The 18,156-nt window shown below is 36.8% G+C and overlaps 1 protein-coding gene across 1 annotated transcript; it reads right to left on the bottom strand.

Moving 5' to 3' along the window:
• Nucleotides 1–5,153: 5,153 nt before the first annotated feature.
• LOC130240762 (uncharacterized) lies at nucleotides 5,154–11,041 on the bottom strand. The gene is made up of 7 exons (XM_056472400.1): nucleotides 10,698–11,041; nucleotides 9,725–9,776; nucleotides 9,441–9,508; nucleotides 8,231–9,237; nucleotides 7,925–8,087; nucleotides 7,684–7,776; nucleotides 5,154–6,419 (listed from the first exon to the last, which is right to left on the bottom strand). Exons 3-6 carry the CDS (start codon nucleotides 9,454–9,456, stop codon nucleotides 7,715–7,717), a joined length of 1,248 nt encoding a protein of 415 aa, XP_056328375.1. The 5' UTR covers nucleotides 9,457–9,508; nucleotides 9,725–9,776; nucleotides 10,698–11,041; the 3' UTR covers nucleotides 5,154–6,419; nucleotides 7,684–7,714.
• Between the last annotated feature and the right edge of the window lie 7,115 nt (nucleotides 11,042–18,156).

The following is an 18,156-nucleotide window of genomic DNA, read 5'->3' as shown; positions in this document are numbered from 1 at the left end:
TGTTATTCAGGCATGTATTATAAATACAATGTATCTGGAAAGTATTCATAGAGCTTAATGAATAATGACACTGTGAAAAAAAGATTTTTTGAAATAGTTGCAAATTTAATAAAAAATAAAAACCCTAAAAAATCACATGTATTCACAGCCTTTTCTTAAAACTTTGTTGATGCACCTTTGGCAGCAATTACAGCCTCAAGTCTTTTTGAATATGATGCCACAAGCTTGGCACAGTTTTTGCCCATTCCTCTTTGCAGTACCTCTCAAGCTCTATCAGGTTGGATGGGAAGCGACGATGTACAGCCATTTTTAGATCTCTCCAAAGATGTTCAATAGGGTTTAGGTCTGGGCTCTTGCTGGGCCACTCAAGGACATTCACTGAATAAGGTTGTAACATAAAAAAATGTGGTAAAAGTGAAGCGCTATGAATACTTTGCGGATGCAGTGTAATCACATATTTATTACTACCTAATTTCGGCCCAATTGCTTAATCGGAATACAGATTGTATGTTGAGATATTTCATCGTAAAGAACAGGAAAAGAACTTATTCTTTGAAAAAATGCTAATTTTAGAGGAAAATTTCAGATGGCATTTAGTGGTTTTTGCATCTAAACTCTTCATATAATTGGGTTTTGCAGCATCAAAGCTAGGAAATCTAGGAAAGACGTAAAAAAATTAGAAGATTAAATTAAAAAACTAGAAAATAAAACTTTTCATAAAACCATAGATACAACACAAGCAAAAGAGAAACTTTTATTACTCAGGTCCCGATATAATGAAGTGTCTGCAGGTAGGGCAGCTTCAAAAGTATTAAGGTTGAAACAAAATGTCTATGAATATGGAGATAAAACAGGACTGTTATTAGCTTGGCAAATTCGACAGCAACAAACAGAATGTACAATTACAATTACTGTATAGTTCAGAGTGCTCACTAAATGTAGATATCCATGAGCAATTATTAGATAGTCTAAATATACTTCAGATATCAATTATACAACAAACTAGATGAAGACTTCCCTTTACAAGAAATTGGAGAAACAATTGACTCTATGAAATCAGGAAAAGCTGCGGGTCCAGATGGGCTTCCTATAGAAATTTTTAAGATTCATTCATTCTTTTTCAACCGATCCTGAGGTGTTCCCTGGCCAGCCGAGAGACATAGTCCCTCCAGCGTGTCCTGGGACTTGCCTGGTTGGACATGCCTGGAACACCTCCCTAGGTAGGCGTCCAGGAGGCATCTGAAACAGATGCCAGAGCCACCTCAGCTGACTTCTCTCGATGTGGAAGAGCAGCGTCTCTACTTCGAGCTCCTCCCGGGTGACAGAGCTCCTATAAGGGTGCGCCTGCCACCCTGCGAAGGAAAGTCATTTTGGCAGCTTGTATCCAAGATCTTGTCCTTTCGGTCATGACCCAAAGCTCATGACCATGGGTGAGAGTAGGAACTTAGATTGACTGGTAAATCGAGAGCTTTGCCTTTTGGCTCAGCTCCTTTTTTACCACCACGGACTGGTACCAATCCGCCTGTCAATCTCATGTTCCATCCTTCCCTTATTCGTGAACAAAACCCAAAGATACTTGAACTTCTCCACCTGGAGTAAGAACTTTCCTTCAACCTGGAGATGGCAAACCACCCAATCAAAATGGTTTTAAAAAGCGCAAGGATTTCTCAATGTTCGAAGAGTCCTGAATATAGTCCTGAAGTATGTCTTTGTAATATGACTTTTTACATGTGCCGAAATATTACGTTATATATCATAGCTACTGAATTGTGCCTATTATTATGAAGTATGCAGTGTTCAAGGTCTGTTTAAGCTCTCCATATTGCTCTCGTTCTCTGCTGCATTAGTGCCATTATTTATAATACTCTTAAACAACTTTAGGCATTGGTGATTTTTTTTCGTAGTGGCCGTAATTTGATTATTTTAATGATCTCATTCCACACTGGGGACTCTCGGTGCCCCAAGGGAAAGTCATGCTCCAATGAGTCGCTCAAATGTTTTATCAGGCCAGAGATAGTTGTGTGCTGGATGGTGATGAGTGGCTCTCTGTGGACGTCGCCTTATTGTACCCCTTCCTAAAGTGTCTTATAATAACACATTTAAGTTAATTTAATACATTGGCATGAAAACACTTTGTCATCTTGCAAAGCTGTTTAACGGTTTCTTATAAGTGAAGAGCCAAAGGGATGGAAACTTCTTGTGTCGTATGAATTTGTGTCTGTCACAATGTTAGAAAGCTTATTCCTTAAAATAAGTTTAGACGAATATAAACGATGCCTATGATTTTCTTGTTAATGTTTTGGGACTTTTAAAGGGTGAATTGGAGCGGATGGAAAACAGTCAAGTTTTTAATATACATATGGATCAGAGTTATTAGAGTTAACTAAAACTAAAGCTTTAAATAAAAATTGTGTATAAAGTAAGCTTTAATTGAAACAAAACTATAACCTTTTTCAAATATGCCACTGCAGAAATGTATTCTACTTATTATTAAAAACTATGGGGGTCAAAGACATGGTTTTGGTGTGTAGATCAAATTAAATTGATAAAAGTGATTTTAAATGCACTCATCGGTCACTTTATTAGGTATTTTTTACTAGTACCAGGTTGGACCCTCTTTTGCCTTCAGAACTGCCTTAATCCTTTATTGCATAGATTCAACAAGGTACTGGAAATATTGGAGATTTTGGTCCACATTAACATGAGAGCATCGCGCAGTTGCTGCAGTTTCATCACATCCCATTTGCTCTATTGGATTGAGTTCTGGTGACTGTGGAGGCCATTTGAGTACAGTGAACTCATTGTCATGTTCAAGAAACCAGTCTGAGATGATTTGCGCCTTATGACATGGCGTGTTATCCTGCTGGAAGTAGCCATCAGAAGATGGTCAGCAACATGGTCAGCAACAATACTCAGGTGGACTGTGGTGCTGACATGATTGCTCAATTTGTACTAATGGGACCAAAGTGTGCCAAGAATATATCCCCCACACCATTACACCACCACCAGCCTGAACCGTTGATACATGGCAGGATGGATCCATGCATTCATGTTGTTCTGAGCCTACCAACCGAATGTCGTAGCAGAAATCAAGACTTATCAGACCAGTCAACGTTTTTCCGATCTTTTATTGTCCAATTTTGGTGAGCCTGTGGGAATTGTAACCTCAGTTTTCTGTTCTTAGCCGACAGGAGTGGCACCCGGTGTGGTTTTCTGCTGCTGTAGCCCATCCGCTTTAAGGTTGGATGGGTTGTGCATTCAGAGATGCTCTTCTGCATACCTCGGTTGTAACGAGTGGTAATTTAAGTTACTGTTGCCTTTCTATCAGCTGGAACCAGTCTGGCCATTCTCCTCTGACCTCTGGCATCAACTAGGCATTTGTACCCACAGAACTGCCGCTCACTGGATATTTTCTCTTTTTCAGGCCATTCTCTGTAAACCCTAGAGATGGTTGTGCATGAAAATCCCAGTAGATCAGCAGAAAATGATAAAAACCCACAAAAAAATCTACAAAAAATAGAATATTTAAAAATCATTAATAGGATACATCTTCCTACTTCTACTTGTGTTATTTCTTAGTTGATAGTATGACTGGCATTTTGGAAAATCTAAATGTCATGTAAAAATAAATGTGTAAAATATTTGTGTCAAAACCATTCAATTGTGGCGTACTTTGGAACTGAGAATTAATTTGTCATTATTAGACTGTTGGTGCCGTTAATTTGATAACCTCACACTATAACAATGGCAAAATAAAAACAATAGTTTGTCCAATTACCCTGACCCTATGCCATATTATTAAATGAGAGTTGAAGAAAAAGTTAAACTCATTTGGGAATGCACGACTAATGATGAATTCAGTAGGAACTTGCCTTGTGTGGTTGGTCTGGAGAAAGGTTAATGAGGCTGTGAGAGGATGAATCTGTTCCAAATAACAAACATGTTTCACTTAAACAAATTGACCAGTGTTTAGCCAGCGTGTCTGTTGATTTCACCATTTTTGTGTGTATTTTCATCTCTAAGGATCCGCTTTACCAGTTTTGTTTTGACTGGGGCTTAATACCTGGCATGATTGCAATGACATTTATCTAAGTTCAGCTTCTCCTCAAAACATCTCCAAACCACACCACTTCATCCTTCACTTTACTTCTTCACACACTTTGGGTTCAATCTTTCCCCAGTTTAATGACAATGTTTACCATCAGACCCCAACATTTTTTTTACTTCCTTTCATCACTAAAGTAAACTTTGGATCAGTTCTCTATCCACACAACATGCTCCTTAGTAAATGTTAGTCTAGACATTTGATTCTTTTTGCTGATGAGAGGTTTGGTTACTGCAGGGCTTTCAGTCCAAATTCTCTTAATGTTGAGACACTGCACAGTATATGCAAATGACCGAGAGCCACTTTCATATACAGTGTTGTAGATGGTATTTTAAACTGTGGGACAGTTGTCAGTAGTCAGTAGTCAATTAGTAGTCAAAGTTGTCAGTAGTCAATTAGTTACTTATGAACAAAAAACAAAGACCATATATGCAAAAAATAATTAAATTGATAAAAATACAAAAGAATTAAACAAATTTAACATTTGCATACATTAAAATGGGAACACTTTAGTTTGAGTATCAAATTTCATTATTTCACTAGTGGCTTATAACTTGATATTGGCTGTTTATTAGTAGTTATACATTGTAAAACCCAAAAAGTTAAGATAACTCAAACCGATTGAGGTAACCAATTTCTACAAACCATTTGAGTTACAAACTGATCTATATGAGTACTCCGAACTTACTCCATTTAAGTTTAAGTAATGAGGTATTTAAATAACTCATTAACTTCAACACTGAGTTCAAAACACTTTTCAAATGAGTAGAATTAACTTTTTTAAAATTGTGTTTTTTATTATTTTTTATTAGTTTGAGAACTACAGTCATATCATTTGATACAGTTAACTGTTGGGTTTTACAGTGTAGAATACATGTTCAATACAAGTCATACACTGCAAAAGTGCTTTTCTTACACTGTAAAATGTAATTAGTTGACCTTACTTAAAAAAAGTATGCAAACTCGTTGCCTCAAAAAAATTAAGCAAAGTAAACTTAAGATTAGTGAGTTAGAAAAGCTTGTTTTTTTTAATTGTGCAGTACTAAATCAAGTAGTACCACTAACACAGTTTTTTTATGTTCATGTAACTTAATAGCCATGCTTAGTGTTAACTTAATTTTTTCATTTTGTGTGGATTGCTTGATATAAATTTAACCCCACTTAGAATTACTAAATACCTACAACTTAACACTTTCAGTTCTGCTCACTCATTTTTCAAGTTCACTTAAATTAAAGAAACCAATTTCCTTTAATGGGTCCTTGTTGCAGCTGCCCAGGTTTGGGTCCAACATGTGGCCTTTTCTCTTCCCCATTTATCTATTTTTGCTGTTACTATGTGATAAAGGCAAACACAACACAAACATATAATTTAAAAGAACACTCACTGGTTTGATTCAGCTCCATTACAAAATTTATTCAATGCACATTCAAGTACAAAACAGCAGCTAAACAACAAAGTTGTGGTTTGATTTAACTGTATAAAATGACAAGGAAAAATATAAAAAAAATAAAATAAAAACATTTCTGTGAGCTAATTGTATGCATGTAACAGTCTCCCAATATTAAACAGCTAACTACAGGACGACTTCAGTGCATGCAAAATCAGTGCATTTCTGATCAAAACCGAAAGTACAACAAATACTTTTGTGTCCCAAAGTGAGCAGTCCAAGGATTAAACCAACACAAATAAAAACATCATTAAAAGTTTTCCCAAAACACAAAATGTAAACAGGATAACCTTGCTAGGTTATTTTCTGACATTATCATCTAATAACAACTAACAACTCATTGCAACACAACGTGGCACTATTTCCACCATTAGCATACCTGCATAACATGGTAGACTTTAATGGAATATTCTTTTTTTTCCATTGAGAACGTAAATAAGTAAGAGTTGCATGAAAGCATCAAATTTCTCTGATAAGAGAACATTAATAGCTGCAAAGCTTACAAAGTGCTATCTGACAGCCGACGGCTCTTTACTGTTCTAACCCAGAAGACTGTTCTTCAGAGTTAACAGTTTTGGTGGGAGGTTTTTCTTTCCCAGTCCAAGCATCACAGTCTGAATGAAGTTGAGTGTATTTGCCATGCATTTTGGGTAATCCAAATGCAATGCATATGTAAGACCAAACAAAAGACAAACTGCCTGAGGCAAGTTTTTAATATGATCCATGACAATACCTCCCTCCAGAATGATGGCAGTGGAGATGGGCTGGAGGTCCACTGAGCTTTGACCCTCGTGAGGACCATCTTCACTGACAACTGTCAGCACACCAACAGTGATGCATTCTAGGGCCTCGTCTCTCTCTGTATCCTAAAAGACACACATTCTTCAGCATTGCAATTTATGCTATTCTAAAACATTCTTTTTTAGTGTTGTAATGTTATCAGAGAATATGGTTTTAAATATGTTTTCACACTGGATTGTTACAATAAAGCAAACAAAATATATTTGTTATGGTTAAACTAAAGCTATGGAGATACAAAAAGGTCTATACATTCTCAAAGAGTGACACTGACTTTTCAACCTACAAAATACATCAATCACTGTACAAAATGTATATTTAATTACATATATGTCAACGCAGGTATAGTTTTATGTTCATGCAGACTGTAGGATTACAAATTTAAGAATATGTTTAAGAATCTATGGAGGACATTTTCTGCCAAATTTAAAGAAATTAAATGACTAAAATGAAAATTAAAACCAGATTAACGATTTCATTACAGAAAACTGTATGCAAAATGTGTGACAAAATTGAGAATGAAATGAAATGATTTTATTCTCATGGTGACAGTGCATCCCTGTCAAATTGAAAAATAAAATGCAATTGGTGATTTCACATTTCATTTTCACTACAGTCTCGAGGCAAGACAGCCAATATTAAAATGAAAAGCCAAACGTGAGAAAGAAACTACAAATAGTTTTACAAAAGCTCTTTATTAACGCTCATGCAATAATAGTGACAACTCAAATTCAAATTGTAAATTTTAGTTTTCATTTTAATTCCTCTTATTTTGGTAAAGTGTGTGTGTGCGTGTGTGTGTGTCTGAGTCTGTGTTTGAATCTGTGTGTGAGTCTTTTTGAATGTGTGAGTGTGTGTGAGCCTGTGTTTGAGTGTATGTGTGTGTGTCTGAGTCTGTGTTTGAGTGTGTGCGAGTGTGTGTCTGTGTTTGAATCTGTGTGTGTGTGAGTCTTTTTGAATGTGTGAGTGTGTGTGAGCGTGTCAGTAAGTTTGTGTGTGTATGTGTGTGTGTGTGTGTGTGTGTGTGGTGTGTGGGTGTGTCCACCTCTAGGTTGGTGGGTGTGTGTGTGTAAAATTTGCAACAAGAAATCAGTGGAGCAGTCATAGAAACTGTGGCAATAGCAATGTCTTTAAGTTATCTGACACTAAGTGTTGGTAATGGAAATGTATACTTGTCAATAATATTATATGATATATTTAACCCTTTTGTTGTGCCTTGATCAGACTTAACTGCAGCAGCTCGTGTTCTCAATAAAGAAAGAACCAAGTCTCCTGGTCTTCAATTCTAAGTGTTCTACAAGACCAAACTTTTTCTTATGTGCAAGTACTTACAGAGCAGGTCTTGTAGAATTCACTGGAGTCATCACCGAGTAAAATGGGAATGCCTTTGAGGACAACAGAGCGAAGTACTGTGACGTCTGGTGTCTAATGATACACAGAGAGAGAAAAGACCAGTTAACAGAGTAATTTGCAAGGCACAAGCAGATAGGAAATAAAATAGGTTGGTCTGGATGGTCTTATTTAGAACTTGATTGATGAACTATCACACAGATCAAAAGCAAAATAAACCTACTTGCCATCCAGCTCATGTGCTGCATCAGCTCCCTGAGTTTCTGGCCAATAGTTCCCTTTTTTGTTTTGAAAAGTTCAATGTAACGTGGGGCATACTGGTCCAGAGCCTCAAAGAAGTCTCCCTCAAGATTTTTACTGGCGATTCTATTAAACTCAGCAAACACCTGAAAAAGTAGAGAGGAGTGGGTAGGGATGGAAAGGTGGCAGAGGGATTAACATTCCAACAAGTGTTTGGATTTCTAGTCACACACCTTGAATTTATTTTTAATTTGCATTATTTTATTGGTTGAGAACAAAAATTGCTTACCTGTCTCTCTATGAAGAGTGCTGGCCATCGTTCAACCATGTTCTGTACAGCAGGCACCTTTTTTACAATTTCTTGTCTGCGTAGTGGGAATGATTGGTCCATCATTTGTGAAATGAGAGTGCCATTTGGTTGTTTTTTCTTCATTTCTTCCACTAGAACCATTCTGGCATTTTCTAGACTTGTTTCATCATGTCCTTCAGGTAAGTTAGGCAGGTAGTTTGCTTCACCTCTTCTTGGCCGCTTGATATTCTTGCTTGAGGATTCTCCCTCTGGGTTGCCTTTACTTCTTTTGCCTCCATTGATTGCTACATCCTCACATCCAGCTTTTCGAAGCTTTGTGCGATAATTGGCCATCTTAAATTTAAGGCTATTTTTCCAGCCATACCATCTGTGTGGTCCAGGCTCAGTGAGGCAGGGGTGTTTGCTAATCAGTGCTTTTGCAACACTGCTGAAGTCATCATCGTCAGGGTAAGCCTTGAAACTGTACATCGTCTCAGCAAGCTTTTCTAGTATGTCATGCTTCATATCTCGTGGTAGAGTCATATGTGTTTCATCTTTCATATAGGCAAGATCTGCCTGTCTGAGCCTATACTCAATATCTACTGAGAAATTGGGTATGTCAAAGAACTCTGGCCACTGTTGTCTTAGCGATGGTGATGCTCCTACAGGCGAAAGGATCTCAGTGTCTGCTGTGCTGCCCTCAGTGTCTGATGTTGTGGTGGGTGATGACAATGCTGTTAAATGGAGAGTCACAAGAGGGATGATTTTGACTGTAGCTCTTTCAGGTAAATCAGTTATTTCAGTCAAATTGCAGAGGGCATTATTGAAGTCTTGATCTTCATACTGCAGTTTAAAGTCATACTGCAGTGACAGTTTATCCACCAGTTGCACTTTGAATTCTTCAATGGACTGTGGTCTCTTATTTAAAGTCAACTTCCTTATATCATCTTCAGCGATGATGACTCTCAGTAACAACCTCTGGTCCATTTTGATAACTGTTTGAAAATCTGAAAAGAAAGAAAAGATAATTTTAGCATCAAGCCTAGCAACATAAAGACAAAAACACTAAAATGCAGTATCAGATTTGAAATACCAGAGCTATAGGAAAAACTAAATCCTTACAAAAATCTAATTATCAAGCTTTTAATCAATGAACTTCTTTAAGACAAGTGAACACAGCAGTACAAAAAGTAAATGGTAAATGACTCACTTATGTGCTTAGACATCAAGGGAACTGTAGTCCTGGGTATGATGGACTATAAATCGAACCCACAGTATCTATAAAGACAGTCCAGAAATACTAATTACATTAAATATTTGACATTCAAAATATGCACAAAATATTCTGTATGATGAAATATACTATAATGAAATAATTCCAACACAAGATTTTCTTAGCTTTTGTTGTAATACAATTGCTCTGATGCAAGCATAACTTTTACTTTAGCATGCAATAATAATAATAATAATAATACAGTTATTAGTTGAAAATACCTTTTATTGCTGGGATTATGGAATGTGTGGATTGATCACCATCTGCTTGTGCCTGGAAGGGAACAGTTAAATAAAAATACAACAATTTAGCACAACCAAGTACATGTGAAAACTGTAACATAGGCCTATAACCCACAATGACAGCTCCCAGTATTAAAATGAACATTATGTACAAGATGACTTTAAAGAATAATGTAAGCCACTGAGTATGCCTGCAAATATGTTCCCTATCATAGCAGACTATGATAAACTGAGTGAAAAGATCTTTTCAGACAGGTAAACACTCTTGTCTGTAACGTACCAAGACTGATCTGGGTAGTGGGTACTATGGTAAACATGGAAACAGCACAGCTACGAATATTGACTATAAAGTGCGAAGTGTTAAATAAAATGACATTAAGTTAGTTGACTGTGGTGATATCCCCAATCATATGTCGACACACAGTGGTAATCCTGTTTTTGATAAGCACAGACTGTTATTGTTGGTAGCTAAAATTAGCATAGTCTTTACAGACTATCTTAAAATAAAATGATACATCCAGACTTGATCTGATGTTCTGCCTGAGCTTACAAACAACAGTTATAAAACTCAGGAAACTCCCAAACCGCCGGGATCAGTCTGTCATCATCATGCTAGCTGCTAGTCAGTACTCGATGATAAATGTTACCGGCATGGCAGGTGGGCGCGAGCGACCGTTAACGTTACTGCTAACGTTACACTAAAGTTTTTCCTCAATTTTAACGTGACATAAGTATTGAAAGTTACCTATTTTCAATACCGAGGAAGTTATGGATTGAAAAAATAAAGTATTGACCAAGTTTCATCAAAATATAGCCACGTTATGTCCATAATATTGTTAGCTAGCGTTAGCCGACATTACTACACACATCATTACTAGCAGGCACAAAACACTGGCGCTGACTTACAGAAACAAAACGATCTGCGCAAGAGTAAATTAAAATATTTACTCACCAAATGAGTGTGCCAAGCACAAGAATCGCTGTTATGCTGACGATAAATCACAAGTGCCGTTGAAGCGATGTTTAGGTCCAGCTCAATGATATCCAGCTTCATCTGGTCGGTCAGTTGCGGGCAAGATGTGACGTATCGTTTGCAAAATTTCGAATCCCGCCACGCCAAGACCCGCCTTAAGAAGCAGCTTGATTGGTTGGGGATGATTGATTGATCTGCGCATGCCCACAGTGTCATAAACTTACTTTTTCTAAATTAATCCAGCTCAAGTAGACTGAGCTGGTAAGATTTTTCAACCTCAAAGTACTAGTAACTTACTAAAAGTGAGTGTTAATAGCAGGTTGATAAAAACTGATTAAGGTCAATTTACTATTTTTAATTAAATACCATGTTTGCTTTTACAGTGTAGAGGTTTTTTTTTTTTTGTTTCTAGTCCAAAAATCTAAAAATTCTTGAAGAAGCATTTTCTAGACAGACAAAAATATTGTTTTGTTTTGAGAAATAATAAGTGAAATAAGCAAAAATTCATCTGCCAATCATTCATTCATTCATTCATTCATTCATTCATTCATTCATTTTCTTTTCGGCTTAGTCCCTATTTTAATCCGGGGTCACCACAGCAGAATGAACTGTCAACTTATCCAGCATATGTTTTAGGCAGCGGATGCCCTTCCAGCTGCAACCCATCACTGAGAAACATCCATACACACTCATACACACACATACCCTGTGGACAATTTAGCCTACCCAATTCACCTGTACCGCATGTCTTTGGACTGTGGCGGAAACCGGAGCACCCGGAGGAAACCCATGCGATCACAGAGAGAACATGCAAACTCCACACAGAAATGACCAAACAAGGGCAAAGAGGCAGAGCTACAGACGCCTGCTAGCAGAGAGTTTGGGAGAAACGCTTAGTACTTCATTACCTGCGATTCGTTGGAGTTCTGACCACATGTGCTTGGTTGTGTACTACATCAATAAAGTGTTTAGTCTTTTAAAAACACTGTTGTAATACATTGAGCCATTAAGCATTGTTCTTATGATGTTTTTACAGAAGGAAAGCGCAAATTACTTCCAAACACTCAAAATATAGCCTGTGTTAGTAAATGCAAGGCTATTTTTGAAATCCAGGCATAACACTGTATGACAACGTTTCAGACGACTGTTTTATAGCCTACAGCTAATCAACCTGTCAGATTCTGGAGTGCATTACAGGTCTAAAGACAAATATAAGTGATAAATGATCATAAATAAAACAAATACATTTATAGATATGGTATAAAAGTATATAATTTCACTCACCTGGGAAATGGAGGCCACGTGAATGGTTTGTGAGCACAATTAAGTGCACACAGCATGCCATATGATCTGATAATTGTAAGAAATAATTCCAAAAAGTAATTGACTGTGTAAAGCCACATAAAACAAAACAAAAATATGATGTACAGTATATGCCGAGTTCAGTGGCTAATCAGCCGAAATCAGCTGAGGTGAAGTGACGGCAACCAGCGAGACCTAGCTGTCACTCAAGTGGCCACGCCCTTAATTATGCAGACTTAATATAACTTAATAGAATCTAAACGGATAAGTTATAAAAAAGTCACAGTTGTCATAAAGGGTAATATTAGCTATATGAACCAAAATCGTTCTTTGTACCAGGCTGTAAACACCTTTTTTTCTGCTGTACAGTTGGCCATTTTAACAGTGGGGTCAATAGAAATCTACTCTATTATGGAGCCAGGACTAGCAGAATTTCAATGAATTGCAGATTCAGTTACTTTTGTATTTGCTTCACAAGGGAGAGCGGGAGGTTGCCGCTTGGGAACGATGCACAAAAAGAAAACCCCTCCCCCTATCATATTTTGTCAGTTTGAAGTGTATCAACATACTGAATTGAAAGTCTCTGCAACTTCTGGTTTATGGAGACATCTGGCTTAATTCAAACAAAAACAATTTAGAAGATTTAGGATGAAATGTATTCTTTCAATTTCTGTTAATATCTAAAAGAATAATAATAATAATAAAAATTTACATCATATAATTACATAATATAATTTCAACCCCCCCACCTTCTTCAAAAAGTCTAAATATATATATATATATATATATATATATATATATATATATATATATATATATATATATATATATATATATATATATATATATATATATAATTTTTTTTTACAGTGTAGAGCCTCTCATACACAGCTTCCATGCCTCTTTTTCAGAGTGCAGACAGCTTTAGAAATAAAAGCAAGAGTTTTCAGATGCTGCAGGAACGCCAGTAAATGTGTCCAAACCAGCAGCGGGAAGCAGTTCTTGGAAACACAGCATCCATGAAGCCCGAGGCTCAACACTACACTATAATGTTTCCTTTCATCCTCAAGTCCTCTTTTAACACATTCACCCCAGTATCTCGGCTCACCTTATGACTCAGTGCTTTCAGGCCTCCAAGTGATTTATGAAAACAAAATCTTCCATATTTAAGGTCTCGCAATGCACTAAAATCCTCCCAAAATCTCTTTCAGGCCTCATATTCCTTCCGAGACGACGACAACGCAGTCGATAAACAAACATTTTCCCCTCCAGACCCGCACCTTCATAATCTCATCCATTTACAATGTAATTTACAGCCAAATCTAGTCGGTGAAACAGTAATTGTTTTGTATTGGATTTTAATGAGTGTGAGGTGAACCCAGGCACCTCTGTGCGCTGTAACCGTCTCTTATGACAGACGACTAAAAGAGAGAGTTATCAGTGTGCGTTTCCATTTCACCGCAGATTCAAAGAGCACTATAAAGGGCACGAGCTGCGGCTGACGATACCAGTGTTCATGTCACTGTGTTATTAACTAGTTATCAAAGGCTTTTGGCTCACCTTTCGCGCGGATCAATGATGGTGCAATTAAAAGCTACTTTTCATGAAGCGATCTTAATTATAAGTGCACAGACTCGCTCTTTGTAAGTTTCCCTCCTGTTCTCCTGTCACTCCAGCCTGAACGCTCCTCCTTAAATTATTCATCAGCAGTAGCATGTTAGGATTATACTCGTTAAAAAGTAATGAGGTACCGTGATAATAAAAGGTTGTCTTGTATTGTTTTACTAAGTGTCTCTCACCAGTGGAGGTAGTTGCTCGCCTGCGGCTCTTATGAAAGGGATTTTGACTCTTGGCAGGGAAAGAAAGGCAAAGCAGAAGAGCGGTGTGAAAACCCTGAAACAGATGCAAAGGCACACAGCTGTTGAAACGGAGAGGCTAAAAGCTGTCTTGAGCCGTTTGCTCCCCCCCCCCTCCCCGCTTTGAACTGCGAGATGATCTGAGGAGCTTATGCTGAGGTTTGAGACACTGATGGAAACGCAGAGTCTTTGCCTTCCTGATGAAGTGATTTGAGCATCAATCGCATGTGTAGTTGATGGTGTTTACTGCGTGACCTGCCTTTTAGTCTGCTGAGTTATTGTGCTGTCAGAAGTGGGAACTTTAATAACAAGTAGGAAGTGTGTTAGGGGCTAAGGATTAGAAATCATAATAGCGTTTTTTTTAGATGTTAACAACAGTATGTTAGTCTCAAGGATAAGCTAATGGGCTAAACACAGTGATAGAATTTACATTTAGAAGATATTTGTCACTTCCAAATGGATCAATAGTTTCTTGAGTTACTTCATATTTCAGCCTCCACATCAAAGTTCCTGAAAGCAAAGAAGGTCAAAGTGCTCCAGAATTGGCCAGCCCAGTCACCAGACATGAACATTATTGAGCATGTCTGGGGTAAGATGAAGGAGGAGGCATTGAAGATGAATTCAAAGAAACTTGATTAACTCTGGGAGTCCTGCAAGAATGCTTTCTTTGCCATTCCAGATGACTTTATTAATAAGTTATTTGAGTCATTGCATGGATATATGGATGCAGTCCTCCAAGCTCATGGGAGTTATACACAATATTAATTCTTTTTCCACTGCACCATGACTTTATATTCTATACTGTACATTATTTCTGTTAAGTGACAAGACTTTTGTCTAAGCAAAGTCAGACCTTACTGTCCTAATTAAATATGTTCATACTTTATTTTGGTAAATTAAGTGTAATCTAGATGTTTTTGCTCTTCATGTGAATCACTTCTAATACCAAATTATCAAATAGAAGTCAAGTTATTATTTTTTGTTACTTGGATAGACGACAAGCTTTTTGTCAGGTAGTGTACATGATTTTGTAAATAGTTGTATAAAAAAATCTGATAACGTGCTGGTCAATTTTATAGTGCTTTGGTTTACCCAATTCACTGTTTTATTGTAAAATTTAGCTTTAAACACAATTAAACCATATTACAGCACATGCGACATTAACTATACAGTCATGCACACAAGCGAATAAAGATAGTGACAGAAACACTACAAGTGAATGTATTCATTTTAACTGCATATCAGATTGAATGACAGAGATAGAAACATCATGTGTTGTTTTGTATTAAAATTATGTTGCAAATAACCCAGATCATGAAATATGTGCATTAGAATTAGAGTAAGGGTTCCTTTTTTATTAATTTTTATGTCATTTTCAATTAGAAAAGTGGCAAAGATTTGTTTGTTTTTTTAGACTTTTTTTGAATATAGAAAGAATTTGTACTTGCCTTAGTAAAATTGTGTTTGTACAGTAAACCGGTGTGTGTGTATGTGAAATAAAAAAAGACCTGAATTTCGCTTATTCAGTACTCAAATATGTTATACACTGTCGATGCAATACAGTGGAATACTGCTATAAGTTTAGTATCAGCCCTATTGTATTAGCCAACCATTTTAATATGTTATTATAATTAATTATTTTTTCATTATACCTCATAGACCCTAAACTAAAAATCCTAGAATCGCCCTTGGTAACCCCCTTACTTTTTTGCTTATTTTACTGATTTATTTTTAAATACATTATTATTTTATGCAACATATTGTTTTTAACTACTTAAAATGTTTTTAAAAATCACTTCGATACACTGCAGATTTACATTTTTAACATCAAAAATGGTCACAGCAGAGAGCAAGGCCCAAGATGCAACTAGAATTCATAGATAAACATGCATATAAAGTCTGGATGAATTTAATTTAAAATGATCTAAATATTCGTATATATTTCATAAGTATATTTTCATAATGTTGTTATTTGTATAGCTATTGTAAGTGTTTGTATAGCCATTGTTTATAAAGTTGTTAATAAATTTATTTTAAATACAGATGTTTCCATTTAAAGGGCACCTAGGTTACCCCTTTTTTCAGATTTAATATGAGTCTTTTGTGTCTCCAGAACATGTCTGTAAAGTTTCAGCTCAAAACACCCATCAGATTTTTTATAATACCTTTGCACCAGGAGGCTGTTTTGTTGTACTGCACCTTTAAGGCTAATCCGCCCCACCTACCGTTTCTACGTGCCTTTATCTCCTCCCTCGGCTGCGTCAGACAACAAACAGACATAAAGGAAGCTGATCTCACGTAGCGCTTGAGAGAAATACTACAGTAAGAACTTTACCAATTGGTATTTGATGCATTTGTTGTGTTGAGTCAACTTAACGATGAGTCACACACAATGTCGTTACAAAGTTCACGCATGCACACACAGATACACACACACGCAGCGCAGCAGACACACACACACACACACACACACACACACATACATGCAGACAGACAGACAGACAGAGCGCGTGTTTAGCTTTGCACTCTTTTTGCACGAAAATGTGACATGATACAGGTTAAACGTCCACAAACCAGGATTGAAGCGTCTTCTTTTATAATTGTTCTGACACGTGGCTGTGCTGATGAAGTAAATCTGAATTGAATTGCTGTAATTCATTACACACATGCTCTGTTTTAAAACATTTTAAACTTGTAAAAATCACTCTTGATCACATTTGATGATGATTGATGATCCTAGCGAACTGAACAGACCTTTTATTCCCGGTTGCTTTACGCTCATCCTCTCTTGTTGAAATGATTATACACGTGACTACCAGGACATGTTAATATGCGCAGCTGTCAATCAATTCGGTGGGCGGGGGGACCGCACTCCTACATCAAGTTGCGGTCGGTCTGAAAACCACTCCAATTGGTCCACCGTTTTTATGTTGTTAAATTGATAAAAAAAAGCACTGGGTGTGTTTATTTCACCCCAATGAAATAATATTTCACCCCTAACAGTCTATACACTTTACCTGCACATATGTCTGTCCAAACAGCTTGAAAAGATTTTTCACCATAGGTGCCCTTTAAATATAATTAATTAAATCTTTAATTATTCCAAACGCCTAAGGTAATACTGAATTATTTTATTTTAAAACGTTTTACAAACATAGTTTGTTGTGGCTTTAACTTTTTAAATGGACTAATGATTGAATGATTTTGTAGTAAATGAACTGTTATAAATTACCAAATTGTTATATTATGCTAATAAAACTTTTTTAAAGTCACTTTTAAAGACTTTAAAATATTCCCTAGAAAAAGAACTAATGTAAATAACTAATATTTTCCAAATCGATTCATCAAGTTATGATTTTTGATCATGTTTATGAATTTTGAATGTACTCAAAAAATGTCAACCCAGGCTCATTCTGAAATTTACCGCTATATACATTTCTGGAGAGTGCTAAATACGTGCCAGGAGCTAGGTTTTTTTTTGCAGTTTTTGTTTTCGCAAATCCACCAGAGGCTGCTGTGTATGCATCTTGAGATCTCAAATTTCTCTCGCGAGTGCCATTTGTGCCTGCTGTTCTCACATAAATCCACCAGAGGCCACTGTCGGCTGACTGACTGACCGATCAACTGACCTGACTCCTTCCCTAAACCCAACCAATAGTGTCTTCAAAAGCGACGATTGACCCGCCCACCCTCTTCCCTAAGCCCAACTGACAGTTTGAAAAAGCAATACAGAAAAAGAAAAGCCCTCGCCTGATTTTTACCACATTTTCAGATTTTACCACATTTTCACCCTGTTATTTACATGTTGATTTTATTTTTTGGCTTCTGTCTTTGTCTTACCCGCTTTTTGGAACCGTTCTGCACCTGAATCAAACTCTGATGTCGTGGTCAGCTACTCTCTGGTTCTTAAGTCCACCAACATACATGAGAGCTACTGGACAAACTGGAAACAGCGGCAAAAGCCGTCCACATGGATGTAAACGGTTAGCTGGAAAGTGTAAAAAGGAACGGCGTCATACCACCCTGTAGCATATGTTTTAAAGGTGAAATGCAGCCTTACATACTTCTGGCTACATAATTTGTGATCTCCAAAGACGTATATAGGGCTACGTTTTCAGAATGAGCCTGTGTTGAAAAATTACATTTCTTTTTTGTTTAAACTACTTATTTAAAATGAGCTGCAACAACACAATTCTTGAGTTTTTGTGTGACGACTTAAATGTTTTATGTTCAATCCACTTAAATGTATGAAAATTAATAAGTTCATATTGTCCCAACAC

The sequence above is a fragment of the Danio aesculapii genome, chromosome 14 (assembly GCF_903798145.1).
Source record: "Danio aesculapii chromosome 14, fDanAes4.1, whole genome shotgun sequence".
NCBI lineage: Eukaryota > Metazoa > Chordata > Actinopteri > Cypriniformes > Danionidae > Danio > Danio aesculapii.
This window is presented reverse-complemented; position numbering and strand designations above follow the sequence as displayed.